This window comes from Tachypleus tridentatus, chromosome 4 (assembly GCF_004210375.1).
Source record: "Tachypleus tridentatus isolate NWPU-2018 chromosome 4, ASM421037v1, whole genome shotgun sequence".
NCBI classification, from domain to species: Eukaryota; Metazoa; Arthropoda; class Merostomata; order Xiphosura; family Limulidae; genus Tachypleus; species Tachypleus tridentatus.
Genome location: NC_134828.1, coordinates 117,850,878 through 117,877,517, shown reverse-complemented (window position 1 = coordinate 117,877,517; position 26,640 = coordinate 117,850,878). Strand labels below are relative to the sequence as shown.

Sequence of the window (26,640 nt, the reverse complement as noted above, 5' to 3'; positions counted from 1 at the left end):
TTTATTAACCTGCTGTTTTTGAGGTTCAAATCTGAACACGCACACAGGATAAGCATTAAATATTTCTGTTCAAATACGATGTTACCATTTTTAAAGTTATACATCATGTGTATATCTATTTGCATTTTTTAATTATAAACATCATCTGTTCATGTGAAGTGACTAGATATACATTTTAATTCTGAACATCATCTTGTTCATGTGAAGTGACCAAATATACATGTTTTAATTATAAACATCATTCTCTTCATGTGAAGTGACCAGATATACACATTTTTAATCAATAATAAATATTTCAATGTTTGGAAGAATAAAAATATGTGGAAGAAATAACTGCATGTATAAAATGCATCACACCTCACTGAAGAAATTGTTTTATTTATATATAATTATGGTTTTTATACATTTTTCATTTAACTTCCAAGATGAGTACTTGTCTACACCTACAATGTCAATCTGTTGTAAATTCTTGATGTAATCCAATCCTAGTGATGACGGGTTGGTAACAACCATGCTCTTTCACAAAACAAATCCTTGATGTAATCCAATCCTGATGATGACAGGTTGGTAACAGCCATGCTCTTTCACAAAACAAATCCTTAATGTAATCCAATCCTAGTGATGACAGATTGGTAACAACCATGCTCTTTCACAAAACAAATCCTTGATGTAATCCAATCCTTGTGATGATAGGTTGGTAACAACCATGCTCTTTCACAAAACAAATCCTTGATGTAATCCAATCCTAGTGATTACAGGTTGGTAACAACCATGCTCTTTCACAAAACAAATCCTTGATGTAATCCAATCCTAGTGATGACGGGTTGGTAACAACCATGCTCTTTTACAAAACAAATGTCTTTTTTAGATTTGCTGTTATGATATTCAGAGATTTCTCATACAATGAAGAGCCCTCTTTACTTTTGGCTATATTCTGAGTTAAATCTATATCCTCATCACTTATGTAATGCAAGTACAATGATATGTTCCTTTAACTGCAAACAACAGTGTGCCAGCATTCTGTGATGGACATTCAGCTGCTGTCAATAATATCTTACCAGTGCTTGTTCCAATCTGAATTAGTCTATCACATCACTTTTACACATGATTATCTGATGCACATTTTGGTGCTATGCAATGCTCACAGGTTGTTTGTAAACAAACAGATTTTAGACAAAGGTAAACATACCTTAAGAATTTTGCTTGTTTGTTAAATCCTGTGTAAAACTACATGAGAATTATTTAGTGGCTACCATAATATTTAAGTGACAGGTTAGAGAAAAGGAAGCTATTTCACATTCTCCATCATCAACTCTAGGATTACTCTGGTCACACTAAATAGTACTACTGACTATCACTCTATAATGCATCCATAATATGAAATAATACGCTAATACAGTAGTCCCTCTTACATACAAGCAATCTATCTGCCATCATAAAAAAGCTTTATCTCACAAGAAGTCATTATTCAAAGAATCAATAAAGAGATAATGAACTACTGAGTTTAAGCTGTGCCAGTCGCTATTGCCAAGGCTTGAACACAATGGTTTATGTACTGTATAGGACATTAGTGATGAAGAATGTCCTTCAACAGCTGAAGAAATATCTGTGATTGGACTAAGAAAACATGTAATTTTAACACGTAAACAAATTATTCAAGAAGTGAGATACAGATAAAAACATATTCTAAAAACAGCTGGTTTGACCTTCTTAGGTCATCTGCAGGTTACAAATATTTATTGTTTTGTATTCTAAAAACAACTGGTACAGGTATTAAAACTTTAATAAAAATAAAGTAAAGAAGAAGTTTTGACCTTCTTAGGTCATCTTCAGGTTAACAAAGAGAGAGTTAGCAGCTGACCAATGCTGAGCAGGTCTTAGGTACAATAGTATAAAAGGGTATGACATTGTAGAGGGCATTGCAGTTGGATCTTATTAATTATTATAGGCATAAAGGTGTTCCTTTATATTGGTTTAATTTTGCTTTTAGTTGCTGTATAAGTAGGGCTTTTGTTGTTTTTCACACTTAACAGAGTTACTTTTGAATGTTCATGAGTCTGGAAGATATGATATCAAGAACCATTTTGTTGTTTGTTTTCAGCACATGAAAGTGAGGTGAGGTTTTATGTTTTCACTTTTCTTGAGGCACTGCGAGACAGAATGTACAATGTAAACAACTATTTATTACTGGTGAAATATTAATACATATCATATAGTGTCCTTAGTAAAGATGTAAGTCCGCATGTTTAACCTTTTTGATATGGGTACCCTTTTATTAACCACTTTTAGTGCAAATCAGTGTGTTAAATTCAAAATGTAATTAAAAACTTTTGCTATCAATTTACTTAAATTAAATTAACATTGTAGTCCATATTACAATTTGAAAGTTTGTGTTATACAAGGATAAGTCCTTTAGATGGGTTATACAAGGATAAGTCCTATATTTGAATCTAAACCTTTCAAAACTATTTAAAATTTCAGATTTATTGTCGTGTGACCTACATGTTATGAAATGTCTCTACTTTGACATTTTGCATCTTTAGTAAATTAATGCCAGTTTTAAAGATAATGCCAGTTTTAAAGATATAAGTCAAGACCATAAAATGCTTATTTAATCTTCTAATTCCTATATTTCAAATTTCTCTGAATGAATGCAATTCAATTTAAATATTTTAAACCCCTTACAGCTGCCACACCTACCTTCCAATGACTTTTTTATCCTTATAGCCTACACGTGTATAATGATTAGAAAAAGCTCATTTTGTACTCTAATACACAATGGTTATTTTGAAACTGCCATGCAGTTGTCACCATGAAGTACATATAACTGACTGATCAATCACAGCATTTATGGTTGTATCATACCTAAATATACTGTAGTCAGAAATTGTATTTAGACCTTACTTTTATATTTTAGTTAATAATGGATTAATTATGTTTTAAAGTTACTGAAAGATTTAAATATTTTTCTATATACGTCAGCCTTTACATCAATTCTCAAGGTTTAAGATATTAATTACACTATTAGAGTGTAAGGTTTAAGATATTAATTACAGCATTAAATTGTAAGGTTTAAGATATTAATTACACTATTAAAGTGTAAGGTTTAAGATATTACACTATTAAAGTGTAAGATTTAAGATATTACACTATTAAAGTGTAAGGTTTAAGATATTATACTGTTAAAGTGTAAGGTTTAAGATATTACACTGTTAAAGATTTTTCTGAATGGTTGCACGAGTCTGCCAGAGCACCATTAGTACTTTTACTTCTATTTCATAATTTTGATTATTTTATTGCATTGTACATTGATGATAATAGGTGGAGTTGGTGAGAACACATATTGAACCTTATAACCTTCTTATGTTTATTAAGGAGGTTCTAAAGGTTATATAAATGAAAATTTCATATGTTTATTAAGGAGGTTTTCGAGGTTATACAAATGAAATATGAAAACTATAAGATCAAAACTTTGTTTTTATATTTAAAATAAAAATCACATTGCACTTGAACTATGTTAACAATTTGAGTGTAAATAACTACCATATTAAAAAACACTGTTATTATTAAGATGTAACTGTAATAATGTCATTCTTTGTTTTCAAAATACTTTTAACCTTTAACAAAATCCTATGAAGTTTTATGAGGAATGCACAATTTCCATATTTATGTTGCATAAATGTCCTACCCCAGTCAAGCTACAGTTTGCTTAAAGTAGGCCTCAACAAACCCCAGGTGCCAGGTCACAACAGCAACTAAAACCTTCACCAGGGCACCTAGTATTTTCTTTCATTTTACTTGAACATAGGGATGTGCTAAATAAAACTTGTATCTAGAACAGTTCTGGACTCTTGGAAGTTTGGAACAATTATCACATTCTCCAAGTCCAAATCAAACTTTATTTCTAGGATTTTATTGGTGGATTCAATGTTTTATGCTTTCCAGGAATGAACCAATGTGGTTATATAACACATTACTAATTTAATGTCATTTTCTTTTTCTTTTTTCTCTCAATTTAACCAATCATTGCAGATGTTTAGACTCAGACACAACTAAAAGCAGTTAGTTCAGGCAGTGTTATCAAGTGATTATTGATATCATGTGACTGTTAGCACACACTTATTAATTAATATAACTCCCATTTCCAGGAACAAACAGTAGAGAAGTTTGATTAGGCACACCAAAAGGTATTTGTTTATTGTTGTAGTAAAGAGTAGATTAGATCTGCTCTTAAATAATCTGCTTGGTTTACCAGTGATTAGTTTTAGTTTATTTACCTTCACTACAAAAATCTACCTATATTATAATTATTCAGTTTAATAACTGCACATATTGAAGTTTAATATAATGAGCCTTTTGCTTTTTAGTGTAAAACTGTATGTCTCATACAATACCACACAACTGACTCAAAATATATTCTATAACCTTTTAGCATTGGACCTGGCTCCTAAGTTTTTGGGCTGGATCATAGTATCTGAAAATATTTGTTGAGGCCTACTTTAAAGGGTTAGCTACAAATTTAATTAACAATGTTTCCTCAACATGTGGTCATATTAAATAACAAGAGAAAAATAGTTTTAATACCTCAGTATGTTACAATCTTTAAAGGCTCACTGGCAAAAAAATATCAGAAACCCCAACCTAATAAGAATATGCTAAGTCACCATGTTACTCGACTAACTACAGCCTGTTTATGAAATGGCACTAACCTACTAATGTATCCCAGATATATGTTTCAGTTTTTAACTTCTCCACTCTATGTAGTAGATGTCTATGTCTTTCTGCAGCTTGTTCTCAACCATAAATTTATATTTGGACTGAGATTAAGGAATTTTACAAATGAGTTATCATGTTCAGTGAAAAAAAATTATAAATGGACCAATCCAAGTAAAATTGACAACAATAGACTGTCTTTCGATAGTTTGTTTTAAAATATAATCTTTATAAGAGTGAATACAGAATATTGTGCAAGTCACAGTAGATGGTGAAAATCTGTATCATGGACAATTTTAGCTTTGTGGTTTGTATCCTGAAAATAACCATCTGTCTTTTGTATAAAAATACATGGTGATTGCATATATATTGATAGAGATATGGATACTCAGATAAGCCAGAAAACCTAGCCCATATCATGTAAATGAGCTCCTGACACTGCACTGATCCTTGTTCATTGGAGTATATGCAGGTTGGGCCCAAGCCTTCATAAAGTTGTCACCCTTTACTCTAACCCTACAATCATTTCAAAACAATGTAAATCTTTATAAAAAATGTAAGCTATTTATGATGAGTCCATGTGTTCATTAAATTGTCACCCTCTACTCTAATCCTACAATCATTCTAAAACAGTGTAAATCCCTATAGAAGTGTAAGGTATTTATGCTGGGTCCATATCTGCATTAGTTTCATTCCAGAACAACATGAAGTGTGCTTTATCTGACCATGTAACACATTAGTCAATGGTTCAAACCTAATGGTGCATGTCTAACTGGATACTTTTCTTCTGAATGTTGGCAAAGATAAGTGACTTACAATAAGTTAATTTCACACAGTTGTTTTAATGGAAATGGATGTTCCTGAGGTATTATTAGCCATCCATCTATTGATGGACCATTCAATAAAAACTGTAAGACAACACATTTTGTAAGAATAGCCTCTATACTCCAGATAAAAGAATATATTTTATTTAAAGCAGCATTTCACCTTGGTAGCTTCATTAGGGTTAACATACATAACTGTTTGACATAAGAATATTAATTACATTATCAATCTGTTGTTGGAATACTAAACAATACTACATGTTCCATTTATGTATTATATGTTCCTTAAATTTAACACAAAGCTAGTGCATTGTAATCTGTGTCAGCCTGATTTTTACATGACAGACTAGAGATAAAGCAGATACTTTATATCAACATTATAACATCTATATGACTAAAAGGTGACCATGATCAGTGACTACATCAAGCACAGAACTGCAGACCTAGACTAGCCTCACATCATGAAATCCTTTACCACAAATATCTGCATGTTTTTAGAAGGTAGATTCCTTTCGTAAACAAAATACAGTATGTTGATTTTAGTCTACATTAAAGATGGCACAATACAAATATTTAGTAAATTATCAAGTTTTATACTTCAAGGATAGATCACTAAAATTACAGTGATACAAGTTTAGTTAGATAATCTATCCCTGTCATGTCAAAATACATCACTAAAATTACAGTAATACAAGTTTAGTTAGATAACCTATCACTGTTGTGTCAAAATAAATCACTAAAATTACAGTATTACAAGTTTACTTAGATAATCTGTTCCTGTCATGTCAAAATAGATCACTAAAATTACAGTAATACAAGTTTAGTTAGATAATCTATCCCTGTCATGTCAAAATAGATCACTAAAATTACAGTGATACAAGTTTAGTTAGATAATCTATCCGTGTCATGTCAAGATAGATCACTAAAATTACAGGAACACAAGTTTAGTTAGATAATCTATCCCTGTTATGTCAAGATAGATCACTAAAATTATAGTGATACAAGTTTAGTTAGATAATCCATCCCTGTCATGTCAAAATACATCACTAAAATTACAGTAATACAAGTTTGGTTAGATAATCTGTCTCTGTCATGTCAAGATAGATCACTAAAATTACAGTGATACAAGTTTAGTTAGATAATCTATCCGTGTCATGTCAAGATAGATCACTAAAATTACAGTAATACAAGTTTGGTTAGATAATCTATCCCTGTTGTGTCAATATCTAGAGTAATCAAGTTTTCATGATAATGGAAAAATGTCTCTTTAGAGACAAAAACATAAAAACTATTAGAAGTTAATGTATTTCCAGAACGTACTTACAAAAATAGTTTTTATTAACTTTGACTACTTTCTATATGTGCAAATTTTTACTTGTCACTAGCCTTGGTAGACTCACTTATCCTTCACATGAGACATCTGCATGCTTTCATTCAAATGATCAAACAGCAACCCTCCACTAACAGGAATGTGATATAACTGCCATTATCACTGTTACACTCCATTTCAAGAAGCCTGTAATCATTTTGAGATTGGGCAGAACATACAAAACTGAGAGTGGAAGTGAAATATAATAAAAGGTCAGTATCTATCATCAATGTATATTCAGCATAGAAAAATGTTAATCTCTGATATGATATCTTACTTATGTTCAAAAATAGTTAGAATCCCATCATCGAGTTAGGCAGAGGTTCCATTTACAAGGTGATCCTCCTTTAGAAAGTGTCCATATGAAGAATTATGGTGTGTATGAACAAACTGGAGACAACATCCCTTTGACTGACCACATCACTTCTGAGCCAAGTGAACTTTTACATATGTGAAAAAGTGTCACAATAAGGGTGGAATCATAGGAATAACCACTGTGTGTTATCATGTATGCACATCCAACATTACCAGCATTATATATGACCAGAAACTGATATTCGGGGGATAGTAGGAAAATAGACATCAAAGTGGGGATACATCTTCAGTCCATCACCAGGCAGAACTAAGAATGTATTAACTAGTCCAGAGCAGGAGAAGGGCACCCAGCAACACAAATATGTGAAATTAAAGAAACTCACACATAGAATGTTTCAAGTACATCAAACCATAAATGAAAGATTGACCAAACTGTGTAGGGATATTCAGTCCATGACAGGAAAAGGGCCCTTGGATATGGGAACTGGTATGGCATATGAGCCTCCATACTAAGGATTTGTATCATCGAGCATGCACATCCAACACAAACATCACTATAAACTGCTTGGGACTGACATCCAGAGACATCTGGCAAGAAGGAGATTGCCTCAGGAAGAGGAACAAACTGTAATCTTTATAAATATATGATGTAATGCATTGTCCAAGGCCATCTACACCAGTAGAACACCACCATCGTACTTTCAACTGAGTAGGAGTGACCACGCTCAGAAGGAATCCTCCACAGTTCACCAGTGGCTAGAAATAGGTAATTGGCAAGGGCTCCCATATTCCGTAGAAGAATTGTGAAGTAAACTAGTATAGAGGCCAGAGGAAAGCTGCACCAGAGATAGTACAATAGGTAACTGTAACATTTTATTTTACAAAACAGACCAATCCAGTGACCTACAATACATGAAACATCTAGAAATGGCAGGAATCCCCATCTGCTTTACTAATGTCAGCTGATTAGTGTGTGGTCCAGGACAAAGATTTTGATAAAGCAAGATACAGTAAAAAATATTTACAAGCAGTCTTGAAACCCATTCTTTTCATAATAATGGGTGTAATGACACACAGGTCTTACACCACAGACTTAAGAATAATTATATGTGGTCAGGGAACACTCATAATTGAATTGGATCCAAATATGTCACTTTGTATAACCTAATATTGTTGTTAGTCTGTGTAGTGAAACTATAAAATGAAATGTATAGACAACTGTAAAAAATATTTGTTGATTTCTGAATTTAGAGTTTCCATTGAATAAAGAGATTTGTTTTTTTATTAAAAGCATTTATGATATAACAAGTTTAAAATTTAATCAATATTTTTACTTTCATGATAAAATTTATACATTTCACTCTAGGTTAGGTGATCCAACACCACTCACAGCTTTACTTTATATTAAATTTTATTATACCAACACTCACTAAACTTATAAGGTTTCACAGAACATGCACCCTTATGGCCCACTTGCACCTATGTCACTAAGTTCATAATGTGTACACAATATTCAAACTATTTTATCTGGTTAAGTGCATTTTGGCTTTTATGACCACCTATTTCAATAAGTCAAGCATAACATCATGTGGCACACACTGGCTCGTATTTACATTAGATGATGTAATTTTTTTGTTTTACTTTACATGATGAAGATGGAATCTGTAGAATTTCAAACTGTTTATCTGTGCTACTTTCTGTTATAAATCTTAAGCATCATTTTCCTTTCTATTGTCAAACTTTGTTTTCCTTTAAACAAATCAATTACTAATGTTCCATTACCATTCACCCCTACATGATATATTAAAAGATAGTGCATTTTAGTACTAACAATTAAATTTTAAACACATGATATAATGTAGTTTAGAACCTGCAAGAAAGATATACTTCTATTCTTTCTATCCATCCCACTATGTAAGCCTGCAAATCATCTAATTCTTCATTTTAAGCAATCAAAGGTTCAAGTCTATTATAAAATGGTACATGAGTTTTAACTGACCCTATCTCTACAGCTTTAAAGTTTTTCTGTTTATACTGTTCATCCTGAAAAAAACTAGTAATTTCATTCTAGCAATCCCTTAAAGCAACCTTTACCCTAACTCAGTTCATTTCTTGTCTAGCTTCCTTTATTTCAACTCCTAATTTACTATTTTATATTTAATAGTACTACATTCTCTAACTGAAAACACAAGCTCTGCAATCAAGCCTACAATTCTTAAATATAACCAAACTCTATCAACACTAACAAATATAACCCAACCCTAGGACCTAACAATCATGATGTCTGTAGTTTTAAATTGTTCACAATTTGATCTCTCTACAGCTGTGACTCTGTAACTGTTTAAACAATTTTCAATGACTACATAATATAACCATTCTACAGAATTCATTTTTTATAGTAGTGACAGTTACAGCAGTTGATAATTCCTCCAGTGACATGGCATTCTACTTAGAAAGTAAACATAATTTAAATCATTATTTAACAAAATTTTGTATCTATGTGTTTCTGCTTATAACTGGCAAATTAGTTATCACTAAATTCTGAAAGTATTCTTACAGCCCTCCTGGGAAGTAACATATGGGGGTCAGTATTTAAATATTGCTGCTCTTGGGGCTCCTATGTCTCTCCACAACATTTAATGGCCACATTAGTTTGTATTTAAATAAAACAAATTAGAATAGGTGTTTAATTTTACTACATGTACCACTTTCACTTTTTATAACTCTGTTCTCAAAGCCTTTAGTTTGCTTTAGGATAGGAGCAGAGCAGGTTACTTGTCCATGAACTTTAATAACAAATGAGAAGCAATAACGTCATTAAACAGGCTATAGAAACATAAGATGCAAGAGATATAAGACAACAGCAAACCAACAAAACCAAAACTTCGTGACCTGTTAAGGATATGTTACTTTTACTTGAATAATTTACATAATCTAACTTAATCAAAGCTCTTCACGTTCCTACACTCATATTACATCATAACTAAACAAACTGTTTTGTAACTTTTATTTCTCTAATTGGAAAGTTAACATTTTTTCTAAATTGAAAAGGTATTTCCAATAATACTTACTTCCATTGAGACTTATAGCTATTACTTGACCACCAGAGTTTCTTCTTTGGTCACTTAAACATTGGCCTGATTTTTTCTTGCTTGCTCCAGTCTTTCATACCCCCTTCAATTGTCCTTGGTGATATTTGTCTCATGATATCCTAGCTACATACTCTATCTTGGTACTATACACAAGCACTTCATTCAGTTATCACTTTTTTGAGACTGGTTTGATCCCAGTCTCTAATACCAGATTTTAATAGAAAGGAAGTGTGAGAGTGTGGACATACCTTGGCTGACACTTTTAGCTAGAATCACACCTTGAGATGGAGGTGATGAAGGTATTACCCATTCAAAAAACATCTGTATAGATCATATGTGTACCAAGAGAGGATTGGTACCTGAACAGGGGAACTGCATTGCATCCAGAACAGGTATGCTCTTCACCCTGAACTTAGTTCCTGTATTAAGATAGGATTGGTACCCAAACAGGGGAACTGCATTACATCCAGAACAGGTATGCTCTTCACCCTGAACTTAGTTCCTGTATTAAGATAGGATTGGTACCCAAACAGGGGAACTGCATTACATCCAGAACAGGTATGCTCTTCACCCTGAACTTAGTTCCTGTATTAAGATAGGATTGGTACCCGAACAGGGGAACTGCATTACATCCAGGACAGGTATGCTCTTCACCCTGAACTTAGTTTCTGTATTAAGAGTGTAACTGTACATGAGTTATAATCACTACAGGTTAGCCCCAACCAGACAGCTGAGGTTCCACTACTCCTGGTTGGAATTAAGGAATTTTAGTCCTTATATCCCACATGTTGTTATTGTTGTTTGGCATTTATTGGTGCAAAGCAACTGGACTATCTGCACCAAACAACTGTTAAAAGAAACATCATTGTAAAATGTAAAAATGAATCAAGGTTAAATAAAAGAAGGTTCAAAGAGTAGGTGATAACATAAATAGAATTAAAAAGGCCAATGGCCCAAAAAATTTAAAAACACAAGTGGGCAGTGTCACCATCACTAATGACACTGTCCAACATCAGGGGTAAACCTATGGTAAAATCATGTCTAAAATAGTGCTGTCATGTAAAGTCATAATGACAACACAACAGTAAAGCATGGGCTATTGTGGCTTGAGTGTCACAAAGGCCACATGTTGTTGCATCAGTCCCAGATAACAGAAAATGACAAGTTAAGAACAGTGACCAATGCATAGCCTAGCCAGGATAACTTTCTCCTTCCAATCCTTACAGAAACAAGAGAGTCAAACTGCAATAGAATCTGGAAAATATTGCCATCACATTGCTCATTCCCAGTCGACTGTAAACTGACACAGAACTGAGCCTTAAATACAAAATTAAAGTCCATATAAGGGAGGTACGGCACAACAGTGGATGGACTTAGCTAGTGTTAGTGACCTCATTTCCACAATTACCAACATGACCTGGTATCCAGAAAAACTGAATGAAAACAGAAGATAATGAGAAATGGGCCAGTCAGTTTCTTATATCAATGAGAACAGGGTAAAAATGAAAGTGAAGCAATTCCAGTACTAGTAGAGAGCTAAGCGAGTCAGTATAAATAGTACAATTGGTGTACTGCATAGCTTCTATGTAATCCAGGGTAAGAGATGTGACATACAATTTGGCAGTGAACACAGAAACTCTATAGGGAATCCTGTGAGCAACCAATGAACCACAACAAATCATAGCAGAGCACACAGAGTCACCTGATTTTGAACAATCCATATAAGTGGAAATGGTAGGATGGTTTGAAAGACACTCAGAAAATAGAAGATGATACTTCCAATTAGCCTTCCTTGGGTGACTCAAAGAAAGGTCACAGGTGAGGATGGTAAGAAGTCACGGTAGGATGAGCTGACCAGTGAAAACAGCAACACCACTCAAGGACAAACCTGATCTAGCCAGCTGTGGCTGGACAAGAAGGCCAAATGGAAGAATGTCAGACCATCTATTCCTAAAAAGCAAAGCCAACTGAAGAAGGAAAACACAACTCCAGGTAGGATCTTGTGGTAAGGATCAAAGTTTTAAAGCATACTGTAAAGAAAGTTGCAAGCAGTGGAGGTGACAAGGGGGTCTGTGGGGCTCGGTGTACAAACTCTGGACTGGAGAAGTGCAGAAAGTCCTTGTGCAGAGCCAAAGCCCCAGATGATGAACAGAATCCAACATCTTTAAGGCCAAGGTCCTGACAGAACTATAGACAAGAAACCCATAGTCCAGTTCGAAGTGAATGAGGGCACAATATAACTTGAGCCTAGAACATCAGTCTGCTCCCCAATAGGTGGTAAAGAAGACATATGGGATGTTCAGAGCCTTTGTACACTTAACACTTGATGTGTGGAATGAAGGTCAACTTAGAGTTAATTAACTTTGTCTCAAGGACCAAAATAAGAACAACATTATCCATTCTGGATTCTGGAGCTCAAAATCAGGGTGAATATCCTGTTGGCAGAAGAAATACCTGCAAACAGTTTAAGAGAAATAAAAGATAAAACTGTTTGCTGTTGTCCACTTCAACAAAAGACTGAGGCCAGTCTGAAGCTGCTGCTCAATAAACCTCATGCTCAACAATTGACACAAGATGTAGAAGTCATCAACATAGAGCCCATTTCCAACAGCAGGAGGAAGTTGTACACTAATAGTATTAATCTTCCCACTGAAAAGTGTGACACTCCAGACACAGTTCTGAAGGACTCCAAATTCCTATGGAAAAGAATGGGAAAGCATCAAGCCCACAAGGACTTGGAATCACCTATCCATTAAAAGGTTTTGGACAATAGTGGGTAAATAATCATGCAACCCATAAGAGTTGTGATCTCACAAACTGCCATACTTCCATGTAGTATCGTAAGCCTTCTCAAGGTAAAAGAATATGAGAACAAGTTGTTTTTGCTTGAGAAATGTTTCTCTGGCTGACATATCAAGTCAAATCACGTGGTCCATGATGGAACACTCTTGGTGAAATGCACACTGGGTGGGTGAGAGGAAGTTGTTTGATTTGAGGAACCAAAGAAGATGAACATTAACCATCCTCTCTAACACCTTACAGAAGCAGCTTGTCAAAGCAAATTGGACAGTAATTTGAAGAAAACTTGAGATCCTTCCCAGGCTTAGAGAAAAGTAGGGCAAGAGCCTGACACCATACATTAGGAAAAACATTCTCCCTTCAGATCCAGTTAAAAACAACCAGGAGAATAGCAAGAGGGGCAGGAGAGAGATGGCACAGCTTCTCATAGTGAATATCATCAAGTCTCACTAATGTACTGCCAGCCTCATGAAGAGCAAGCTTGAATTCTGACACTGCAAAGGGGCAATTATAGTCAAAGAGACAATCAGTCTAAGAGAAAAGAGGCTATCATTCTGCCATGACTTGATGGCTAAGAAGGTGGAGAATGAAACAGAAGTGCTACATGCATGAGAAAAACTTTTGTCGAGAGTATGGGCATCAGCAACTTCTTGGCCAGCAGAGAGCAAAATCAAATGAGATGGAAATATACTGCCCTCTGACCTTCCAAATCTTGTCCTATATGATACAAGATCAAATGAGAGAGGGAAATATACTGCTCTCTGACTTTTCAAATCTTGTCCTATATGATACAAGATCAAATGAGAGAGTGAAATATACTGCCCTCTGACTTTTCAAATCTTGTCCTATATGATACAAGATCAAATGAGAGAGGGAAATATACTGCTCTCTGACCTTCCAAATCTTGTCCCATATGATTATGCATGTGTTAGAAGCGATGCTAGTTGTGAACTTAAACCCAGATTCCTTCTGGCTTTGATGTCTTACCTGCTAAACATGGGCATGAGTCTGCTGAGAAGCAACGAGGTTTGAAAGTGTGAGATACCTATAAAAGATATCCAATGCACATTTTTGAGCCTTATGTGTCATTTATCAAGCAGGACTCCTACAGAGATGAGGATATACCATGGAAAATCTGTCGAGGTTTTATGAATAGATTGAGCAGCCACCTGGACAATACAGTTAATCTCTGCTACCACACATTCATCTATTGATGGCATATAGACAATGGTCAAATCAAGTTATGAGAGAGCATTGAAAGAGGATCGGATGACAGCAACCACAGCCAGTATTCTTCAAAACAATGTGAAAATAATTACTGCCACATGGATCACTGTCGACACTCAAAAAAAAGTGAGTGAAAAGTTAAGGGGGAGAGATAGAAAGCTCAACACCAATAAAAGAATAATATGGTGCATAGAAATAAGCACAAAAACCAGTATTGAAGAGAGAAAGATTGTGATTGAAGAGAATACACTCTATGAAATGACCCCTCCCATCAATATAAGCACCACCCCAGAGGAGATTATAAGAAAAATATTGAAAAGGGAGATAGCAACTATTAAATGAGAGCATCAAGGTCTGATTTATCATAGGTCTACCCAGGAGATAAGTAGAGAGAACAAACAGTGATGGTAAAACCCAAGGAAACATGGATGGCTACGGCCTCCGAGGGTGTATCGGGTGCCAAAGACAGGATAAGCACAGCTGATCGACCAGCAGTGCCACCCCTCTATGCACTAGTCCATCACACAACCTGTCATTTCTGTACAAAGAAAACTGCTGAAGGATGACTGTATCAACAGGTTTTAGTGTTTCCTGTAAGAATGCACAGGATGATAAGAATCAACCAAATCCTTAATGTCACCCATGTTGGAGCAGAAACCTCAAGCATGACTGGTGGACATGGTGATTAAAAATTCAAGTAAGAACATTTGTAGGCAGCATTATTTCACCCTTACAAGTGAAGATATGGTGCACCACAGAAATACCTTGGCTGGAGAAACCAGCAAGGAACTCTGACTCTGAAATGTTTTTTAAATCCCATAAAGATTTAGTAATAAGTAACTTGTGGGCCTTGGAGAATTTAGACAGTGATATAGATAAGAAAGATCAATGACTGGACACCAATCTTCTGTATGCATAGGCTCAACAAATGAAAAGAATAATAATTCTGAAGAACTAGTCTGACTTTTTCACTAATCCCAAACCAACAAAACCAAGATAACTGTAAATCCATGTTCCAAAACCCAATAAACTGCAGAAGATAGAAACTCTACAGGCTAAGTTTATAAAAGTGAGAATGATGTGAAATGAATGACCAATTGTGACCCAAGGAACTGGAGAGTTCCTGGATTCATGATTTAGGTTACCACACATCCAGAAATTCTTGTAACCAAGCCCCATATCTCCTGAAAGTGCACAATAATCACCGATGATTCTGGTGATCCAAATAACCAGTGGAGATCTTGGATATAGAGTACTAATATACCAAGGAGCTGATATCAGGGGTTGTAACTCACAAACAAGGGCAGAACTATGATCCCTGTAGGTGCTGAAGAAATTTGAGACTGCAACAATAATTAGGAGGAATATAAAAACTGAACATTGAACCAATGTGCATGCTAACAATGGATCCACCTCCTCACCAATAAAGTTGGTGATCCTGAGAGTCTTCTAACAAAGTGAAGTGAAAGGAAAGAAAATGTTAAATTTTAGAGTTGTAAGTCCATAGGCTTACTATGTACTACTATCAGGGGGACAATAAACTATTTAGGTGAATTACAAACTCTACCTTAAAATCCCACAATTTGAGGAGTAGAATTTATTATTTGAAAGTCAGAAAAATACCTCTACCTGGAGGCAGTAGACTAAATCACAAAGTTTCAGTAATGTGTCAGATAAGGTTAAATTATCCCTATCAAGTAAGCCTTCCAGCATGAACCCCAATATCCATGTATGGAGAAAAGAAACTAATTTGCTCCTAGACCTTTCAGCTATCAAGTATGTTGCATGCCCAAAAGCAACCACAAAAGAAAGCCCAAACCATCACACACTTGATGAACCAACAGAATAAAACAAGTCAAAGGCAGCTTATCCTACAATGGCCTCCTTTTGGTTTTTCATAAGTCATTTAAAAACTGTGTTTATTACCATTGATTGGAACAGCATTTTTTAGGTAAAATATGTTTTGTCATTTCCACCCTACGGAATCAAACCCTGGACCCCCCTTGCTGCCAGTCCACAAACTTACCTCTGTCCCACATGATGGTGGCTAAAATACCAAAAACTAAAAGAAGACACAGGAAAGAGCAAGTCTAAAGTATCTCATTTTTTAGGTAAAATATGTTTTGTCATTTCCACCCTACGGAATCAAACCCTGGACCCCCCTTGCTGCCAGTCCACAAACTTACCTCTGTCCCACATGATGGTGGCTAAAATACCAAAAACTAAAAGAAGACACAGGAAAGAGCAAGTCTAAAGTATCTCAACATGTCAGGATTTGTCCTCATTCGCAGCCTCAGAGCCAACCTGAGAACTACCACAGATCCAAATATATGTCTTCATTCTATGACAAATAATATCACTGACAGCCTCAACTGAGAGTGACTTTCCTCCATTCATGTGCAATGCTAGATAATAGGGATGAAAAAGAAGAGACCCATGCCAGAAATAATAATCCCAGAATTCATACCATAATCTATTTGCCAAACAGAAAAAATAAAAAAAATAGTTTTAACTATTATTTTTATTATTCAGAAAATCAACAAGAAACTAACATTCAATATACCTCCAAATGATTGTAATACTAGAAAACCCATTTGCAAGGATTTGTCAAGAAAAAGTAGTAAACTTACCTGACTGAAGTGCTGATATACAGTACCAGTATAGAAGGTGCACTGATGTAGATGGACAGTATCATGATACAATTACTGCTTGCTCGAATCTTTTATACCCAACTTAAATGCCCTAATAAATAATTAGATGGAGAAAGAAAAAGCTGTGGCAGTTGAGTAACAGCTGTAAACATTTGAGTAACAGCTGTAAACAGTTGAGTAACAGCTGTAAACAGTTGAGTAACAGCTGTAAACATTTGAGAATGTAAGTATGTTTTGTAAATATTTTGTTATACAGAACATTCACATCTGAATTTTCTGAAATCTGTCCAACTGTTATTTCTAGCACTGAGGTTTTTACTTTCCAACCTTTTCATTTTATAACAATCTTTAATATCAAAAACTTAAGAACAAATGTAAACAACAATGTGTAACAACATTTCAACTACACTGTACCTTACAACCAATGTTGATAAGGCCTTTTGCCCATTACCAGGGCTTATCAGAATAGCTGAGATACAATACGCACAGCATGAACATCAAATAAACTCAGAATAAACTAGACTAAGTTGGGAAAAACATTTTTTATTACTTATGAATTATTAATAAATAAGAATTAGGATAAATATTGATATTAATGTATCATTCATTTATTTTAACACAAACTATCATTAATACCATTTAATTTTACTTGAATGAACTTCACTCATCATTCAGAAAAACTGACAAACTGTTAGTATTACTGTTAACAGAAGAGTCAAGCAACCACATTATCAGTAAGTTAAGACTAAATTATTATTCTAAGAACTTAACTGTAAAAGTAAAGAAGAACATAAAACAGCATGAGAACAATAATATATCTGCTACATCAGGTGCCAGCAAGGCCTTTCTTGTAATGACATATTCAACACAACACATCGACACTATCAATTCCATTTACAATCTTAATAACATCCTCTTAACTTTTTTTTTTTTGCAATAGAAAAGCTTTGGAGATTTCAATCTCTCCTCATATGACAACCCCTCCATCCAAAGCACCATTACAGTAACCTTCCTGTGAATCCTTTCCAATAATCCAATGTCTTTCCTATGGTAAAGAGTCCAAAACTAAACACAATACTCCACATATGGCCTAACCAGTAACCTGTACAATGAAATTATATTCTTTTTACACTTCTATTCTATATTTCTGTCAATACAACCTAAAATCCTATTTGCCAGATCATTAACAACAGCACACTGCTTGGATGGCTTTCCAGACTGATCAACTATTACACCAAGAACCCTTTCTTTAATGTCACTATTAAGGTTATTCCCATTCAAATTATAATTACATTATGATAACCCACATGTATTATTTTCCATTTATTATGACTAAAACCCATCTGCCATATATTTACCCAACTCTCTAAATTATCTAAATCCTTTTGTAAATCAGCTAGAAACACCCAAGACCTTAATATCATCTGAAAGTTTAAGTAATATATTGACCATTCTTTATGTATGTCATAGATACAAATCAAAATGGTCAATGGTCCTAACACTGAGCCCCTTCAGTATTCCCACTGCTTATATTCTTTCACGAGTAATATGTATTTTATGTATAAAATATGATTGCAAGGAAACAACTTGAAGTTAATATATATATATAGTAGAGATGGCTGAGATTGGTATTAAAAACTTTTATTTAAGAAATACAAAACCAGTAACAATGTCTTGACCTCTTTATGTCATCATCAGGTTAAAAGAGAGATTTGAAAATGTGACCATTATTAATAGCGAGTTCTGGAGATGATAGTAATGATAGGTGTAAGACTGTAGGGGTGGTGTAAATATTTAATCTACTATATATATGAGTTAACATTAAGGAATAATTAGTGTTTCTTCATGATGGTTCAACGTGGGTTTCAGTTCTTGTGGAAAAAAAAAAGAGTTTCTTTAATTTTGTTTGTGTGTTTGTACTTAATGTGTTAGTGTGTCTTCTGTGGTTTGTGTGTGTATGTGTGTTTGTACTTAATGTGTTTGTGTGTCTTTTATGGTTTGTGTGTGTGTGTTTGTACTTAATGTGTTAGTGTGTCTTCTATGGTTTGTGTGTGTGTGTGTTTTTGTAATTAATGTGTTAGTGTGTCTTCTATGGTTTGTGTGTGTGTGTGTTTGTACTTAATGTGTTAGTGTGTCTTCTGTGGTTTGTGTGTGTGTGTGTTTGTACTTAATGTGTTTGTGTGTCTTTTATGGTTTGTGTGTGTGTGTTTGTACTTAATGTGTCAGTGTGTCTTCTATGGTTTGTGTGTGTGTGTTTGTACCTAATGTGTTAGTGTGTCTTCTGTGGTTTGTGTGTGTGTGTTTGTACTTAATGTGTTTGTGTGTCTTTTATGGTTTGTGTGTGTGTGTTTGTACTTAATGTGTTAGTGTGTCTTCTATGGTTTGTGTGTGTATGTGTGTTTGTACTTAATGTGTTAGTGTGTCCTCTGTGGTTTGTGTGTGTGTGTGTGTGTGTGTTTTGTACTTAATGTATTAGTGTGTCTTTTATGTTTTGTGTGTGTGTGTTTGTACTTAATGTGTTAGTGTGTCCTATGGTTTGTGTGTGTGTGTGTGTCTTTGTAATTAATGTGTTAGTGCGTCCCATTGTGTGTGTGTGTTTGTACTTAATGTGTTAGTGCGTCCTGTATTCAGTGTGTGTGTTCTGTGTACTTAATGTGTTTGTGTGTCCTTTATGTGTGTGTGTGTGTGTGTTTGTACTTAAGTATCAGCGTGTCCCATGTGTGTGTGGTGTACTTAACGTGTTAGTGCGTCCCGTATGTGTGTGTGTGTCTGTAACTTAATGTGTGTGTCTTTTATTATTCAGTGTGTGTGTACTTAATGTGTTAGTGTGTCCCATGGTGTCATTGTGTGTGCATGCGTCTCTGTACTTAATGCGTTAGCGTGTCCCCATCAGTGTGTGCGTGCGTGCGTGTATGTACTTAATGCATTAGCGTCCCTTTATGTTTTGTGTGTGTGTGTCTTGTACTTAATGTGTCAGCGTGTCCTATGGTCTGTGTGTGCGTGTTTGTAACTTAATGTGTTAGTGCGTCTTCATGGTGCCAGGTGTGTGTGTGTGTGTTTGTACTTAATGTGTTAGTGTGTCCTTCCCTGGTTTGTGTGTGTGTGTTTGTACTTAATGTGTTAGTGTGTCTTCTAGGTGTGTCTAACCAATGTGTGTCCAGGGTGTGCCTTTGTACTTAATGTGTTAGTGTGTCCCTTATGGTTTAGGTGTGTGTGTGTGTGTGTATGTATGGTGTGCTTGTACTTAATGCTTAATGGTTTGTGTGTGTGTGTGTGTTAATGTACTTAATGTGTTGTGTGTGTCTTCTATGGTTTGTGTGTGTGTGTGTCCCATATTCAGTGTCCTTAATGTGTTAGTGGTCCCATATTGTGTGTGTGTGTCTGTACCTTAATGTGTTAGTGTGTCTTCTATGGTTTGTGTGTGTGTGTTTGTACTTAATGTGTTAGTGTGTCTTCTATGGTTTGTGTATGTGTGTTTGTACTTCATGTATTAGTGTGTCATCTATGGTTTGTGTATGTGTGTTTGTACTTAATGTATTAGTGTGTCATCTATGGTTTGTGTGTGTGTGTTTGTACTTAATGTGCTAGTGTGTCTTCTATGGTTTTGTGTGTGTGTGTTTGTACTTAATGTATTAGTGTGTCATCTATGGTTTGTGTGTGTGTGTGTTTGTACTTAATGTGCTAGTGTGTCTTCTATGGTTTGTGTGTGTGTGTGTTTGTACTTAATGTGCTAGTGTGTCTTCTATGGTTTGTGTGTGTGTTTGTACTTAATGTGTTAGTGTGTCTTCTGTGGTTGTAGTTTGGTTATTTGAGATACACTGCTCAAAATGTGGAAAAGAGATTTTTGGTGTTCATTGAATCTGACTTCTACATGACTATCATGGCAGTTGTTATATTTTATAAATATAAATATGAATGTAGTGTTTACTGGAATGTTACATTTGGTTTTAAGTTTTTTCAAATGTTAGGTATTTTGTGACCAATATTTGAGTGTAGTTTTTTTGTTAACTTTAGCATTGTAGGTTGGTTGACCATTGTGTCGATGGCTACAGTTTCTTTGAATAATTCTTTCAATGGTTTTTGATAAACTCTTGCTTTAATTGTTTGATTTCATTTTTAAGGTTGTTAGGTGATCAAAGTTTTGTGGCTGTGTCTGTTCAGATTTCTAGTATACTGAGTTTTTGTTTTGTTTCATGTGTCGAGTTTCATGGAATGTAAAGTTCAGTATGAATGATTTTTCTGTGTATTTTAAACCTTGTGATATTGAGGTTTAGAAATGCTAGTTGTTTATCTTTTTCATATTAATATTTCAACTAATATTTCAACCTAATATTTGGGTATATGGAATCAATGTGAGTTAAAAAAAAACTATGTGTGTATCAGGCAAGTGTATAACTACATATCTGTATCAGTATAGTGGTGGGTGTTAATTAAGACAAGTGTACCATCTATATATCTATACCAGTATAGTGGTGGGTGTAAATTACAGCTAGTGTACCATCTACATATCTTTCATGATGAAGAGAAACCAATTTGAAGTAAAAATGTATTCTCAAGATGGCTAGTATGACCTAAGAATGTCACAATGTTGTTCTGTACTTTATTTTAATTAAAGTACTAATACTCATATCAACCATCATGAGAATACATCTGTATCAGTATAGTGGTGGGTTCCTTAATAAAAGTACATGTAAGACTTTTCTGAGAGATCACATCCACATTATATATATTACATTTCAAAGACTCCCACAGTAATGTTAGATATTGTCTCCCTGAGTTTTTTGTTAAAATGACTAAGTGTTTATGTCTAAACAGATTAAATAAAAATTGATTGATTGATTGATTTAGTGTTTTATGGCACAAAGCAGCGAGGCTATCTGCGCCAGACATTCGGTAAAAATGTAAAAAAAATAAATAAATAAATAAATGTAGTAATAGATATAAATGGAACTGAAGGTAAAACAAAAAAGTATAAAACCAATGTTGACACCTAGTCTACAATGTTAAGATAAAAGGTAGAGTATAAGAAGTTGTAAGGTATTTACTCTAGCAAAAAGGTAATGATCATAACCCGCCAGGAAGATTAACAGGTAAGTTCAAGAACCACCGTCAATCACCTGAAGTTGGCCTTTCCAGTCCTGGTTCTGGGTTATGTGTCATAGCAGCTATTATCAAAATGTAAAAGAAAGTAAAAGTTTTAAAAGACACTCCGCAAAATCGTAATAATGAGTAGCCATATGTCCAGTAAAAAGATAAAAGTCAAGTAAATGGAGTAAAATTTGTAAAAGTAATTGAAAATAAAAGCAAAACGGCAATTAAAACAGAAAATGGCGTAAAAACCAATGTTGACATCCAGTCAACAAGGTTGTAAAGAACTACCTGTAGCAGAATGGTAATGATCATAACCCGCCAGGAAGAGATTAAATAAAAACAAGATACATTCTTTTATATATATACTACACTTAACAATATATTTTGGTAAATTAGAAATAATATGGTTAAAATAGAAACCATTAAAAACATGGCATTAATGTACTGTAAGATTAAAGTGACATTTTTATGAGGGGCAAACATTTTTTTGGTTTCATTTTTCGACCCACTAAACAGATACATTTTATCCTGTTGGGAAATAGTTTTATAAAAACTTACACTCCATTTCCTTTAAATTTAACATAAAATTCTAATGAATTATTTTTATAAAAGATTTGAAATATCAAAGGGTATTATACCAATTAATGTGGAATAAAACTTTAAGATGCTGCAAACTATTAAAAGAGCTATAAGAAAAATCAGTGTGTCATGTCACTTTGTCAGAGACATTCTAACTCCACAAAATAACATATCATACTTGGAACTTCTGAACTAAACCTAACAAGTTACCATAAAAAAACCAGAAATCACATTGACCTTTGAACAAGTTACAGTTCTATACATAACGAGTTCATATATAACAGGTTTCATCTTGGTAACACACGAGAAATAAAAACGACACAATAACATAATAAGTTTTACTGAATTTCATGGCATACCTGAAATTAAATAGCCATTAACTTTACCTTTCTTATGTTTAGCGCTTCAGAAACATGTTTTGGTAAACCAAAACATTATGGAGTATACATTTATTAGAATTTAAGTAATTATTTATATAAATTCTAGTCATGGTCTCTCTACATATTCTCAAATATTTTTTTATAAGTAAAACTAACAAAAATGAACTTTATAACTGATTATAACTTTACAACTAACATATAGCTATCCTCTTTCTCTTACCATTCCTGTTTATAAAAATTCAGATAACTGTTTTGTTGAAGATTTGAACATGAAATTAAAGTTTGTGCAACTTGTTTGGTTATAGTAAAACAGAAAACTGTGGATCTGAGATCTACCTGTGAATCTTCTGGTTTTCAATGTCAAAAATGTTATTTCTGTTTTAGACTTTCTTACACTTTATTAACAGTGTTGAGTTTAATTTTACTATAAGAATGAATTGTTCATAAGAATAACACAATTACATTTAATTTTATCATAGGGAGTCTTTCTTACATAACACAGATTAATAATAAAATGATTTAGAAATAACACTATAAATACAGTTTTGTAACACAGTATTATTTCATAATCTTTCATTTCAAACTTATAAACTACACAACAGCCTTGTTGTTTTCATTCCAGGTAAAATTTTTGATAAGTTTATTGATAACAAAAGTGTTATTTAGTTGTTTTGGTAAACTGTCAGTTATCTGGACTCTCCCAACATTCCTCATTGTTGATTGTATATTATTATCACCTGTAAATACATTATTCATGCACCAAAGTCAGCAAATTAATTTCCAGTAACCTATATAAAACGATTATCTTGTACTATTTACAAAGCTTATGGGTTCCTTACTCCATTTGTTCACCATATTAATATCCTAATTTTGAAAGATATTTTTTATACTTGAAAAACAGATGAGTTACTTTTAAAAATTAAGATATCATGTTCATCTATAGCATGTGAAAACTGTGGGATTTGATACCAGTTAATCTAACAACAAATTTAATCAACTCATTGTTATTGAAATAAAGTTTTCTATGGTCTTAATATATCTTATAATGTTATATATCTACTAACCCTGGTTTGTGTTTTATAAAGATGTAACTTTCCATCAAAATCTCATACTAAACTTGCAAATCTTAAACTGGTAATTTGCATTTCAATCTCTATCAACTTATAAAAATTTAAACTTAAATTATTTTAAAAAATATGCCTCATAAAAATGTAGTGGTAAGTTATTGTAACCATGCTTATTATTTGGAATTATATTTTCTACACTTGTGTAAACTTACTTCACAAAAACATTAAATTTTTTCTGGGGTCTCTTAAAGGGTTATTAGCCTCATTGTCGATAATATTAACTTTCAGTTCACACAAGTAGAACAGAGAGCAGGCAAAATCTGACAGAGACTAAGTTGAGCATTCTCTTACCTGTCCCAAGTAAACAAAGCCATGTTTTCTAGCAAGCTCTTGAGCCACTTGGGGTCCACCGCTAACAAGAATAACAAACTGGTCCGTGTAGATGTCATTCTCATGAATCTCAGCTAGAGAAAGCCTGAAAAACGTTATATGCACAAACAGAAGTACCAGCCAAAGCTTAGGCAAAGTGTTAGAGTGTAGCATAGCTGTATTAGAGGCCATTGGCATCGAAGAGCGGAGCAGAAAAAGAAGAGTTTGCTTAAGAGCAGAGCACCCACCATGGGCAATCTCTTTCCCAATTAGGTTAATGATTTTTGACTTTCAGTACTGACACTGACACTACAACAGTGTTTTAAAACCAAGTCGAGTTTTACTTTTTAACTTGGGACGGCAACTTATTATGTGTTGCGTTTCACTTTTTCAGATTTACTTCAAGTAATCCCGTTCTTGGAGTACATTCAATATATCTGAACTCTCTGGTATTATAATGGCTACATAGCACTACATACTAGTAACTGAATCGATGATGCTTTGAAAAATATCCCGTTCTTACCATAACGACCTAGTAGCCTCCACGAGCTACTCTTACTCCAATTTCCAAAACACTTTCCTTATCTCTCTCGTCCTTAATAGACAAGACTTCAGCATGTAAACGTGACGCTCGCGCTTGCTGTTTGGTCGCCTCGATCTCATTTGTGACGAAACGTAAATGAAGGCAACATTCGATAGGATTTCACTTTATATAATTAACTCACCCACTTTCTATCTTTAAATTTTAAACGTTGAAACAGTGTTCGAAAACTATTAAACAGCATGTATAATTTCCATGCCAACACTGAAAAATTTAACTTCTGATGCTTCGAATATATTATTACTTCATTTAACATAAAACCCTATTTGAAGTTAAGTACAAACCTACACGATGGGCTATCTGTGCTCTGCACATCACGTGTATCGAAACTCGGTTTTTAGTTTGTTTGTTTTTGTAATTTTGCACAAAGCTACTCGAGGGCTATCTGTGCTAGCCGTCCCTAATTTAGCAGTGTAAGACAAGAGGGAAGGCAGTTAGTCATCGCCACCCACGGCCAACTCTTGGGCGATTCTTTTACAAAGGAATAGTGGGATTGACCGTAACGTTATAACGCTTTCACGGCTGGGAGGGCAAGCATGTTTGGCGCGACTCGGGCGCGAACCCGCAGATTACAAAGCGCACGCCTTAACGCGATAGGCCAGTGTTGTAAGTCTGAAAATTATTAACAAAACATCCTATACATACTGATACCAACACCATCATAATTAAACATTTCATGATATGTGGTTCTTGTCATTCTTGATTTTCTGATACGACTATATGAGAACTACATATTAAATATATCAATAACAATTCGGAAGCTTTGAAATATTTTTTGTCCTTTGGCGTCTTCAGATTTACAACGCTAGAATCAGGAATTCTATACCTCTCACTGGACACAGGAGATAGCCCGATGTGGCTTTGTTTTGAGAAAAACATGAAACATTGAAGTGTGTAATTTCAACTTAGCGTGTTGCTTTGCTTACTGTGAGCAATAAAAATGTGATGCAATGCAACTGGACACAAAACTTAACAAGAACACTGTGTGTTGCAAAACATTCAACATACAACAAAATAGTTGTATTTCAATATTACTGTCACTATTTTCTTAGCAATTGGTTCAATGAATGGAGTGTCAAAAGAATTATGTTTTTATGAAAGTATTCTGGTGTTCCTTGTGTGTCAGCAGTAAGTTTACGGACTTACAACAGGGATTGAGTCCTCGAGAGGGACAGATATAGCTTATTGTGTAGCTTTGCGCTAAAGCAAACAAACTTAAGTAGAAAATTGTCGAGCGGCAGAAACATGAAACATATATGTCATTAACCATGACGATTTGTTTGTGTGTTGTTACACACAAATATTAACAATATGCTATATGTCAGGGTTGGCCAAACTTGCTTAACGTAAGAGCCACATACGATAAACTTCAGATGTTTGAGAGCCGCAAAACACGAACAAATATTACACACACGTTTTTATTGCTATATAAATATTTTATATAAATATTAAGAAATATATGTACGTAATAATATTTATTAATGTATCTAGTTTTTAAACTGTTAATTTGTATTAGTTTCAATAATCACAAAGTACACACACACACACACACACATATATATA

The 26,640-nt window shown here is 34.1% G+C and overlaps 1 protein-coding gene across 5 annotated transcripts in view; it reads right to left on the bottom strand.

Moving 5' to 3' along the window:
- LOC143249944 (furin-like protease 1, isoforms 1/1-X/2) overlaps window positions 1-25,157 on the bottom strand; it is a 185,480-nt gene extending 160,323 nt beyond the window's left edge. For 2 of the 5 annotated variants that reach the window (XM_076500564.1, XM_076500565.1), the window contains exon 1: window positions 24,459-25,157. In XM_076500564.1, coding sequence (XP_076356679.1) covers window positions 24,459-24,674 — 216 coding nt within the window. In that variant the 5' untranslated portion in view covers window positions 24,675-25,157. Of the gene's footprint in view, window positions 1-10,292; window positions 10,417-24,458 lie in introns of those variants that run through there. The other 3 variants (XM_076500569.1, XM_076500566.1, XM_076500568.1) reach the window with 3 other exon arrangements.
- Window positions 25,158-26,640: the final 1,483 nt, after the last annotated feature.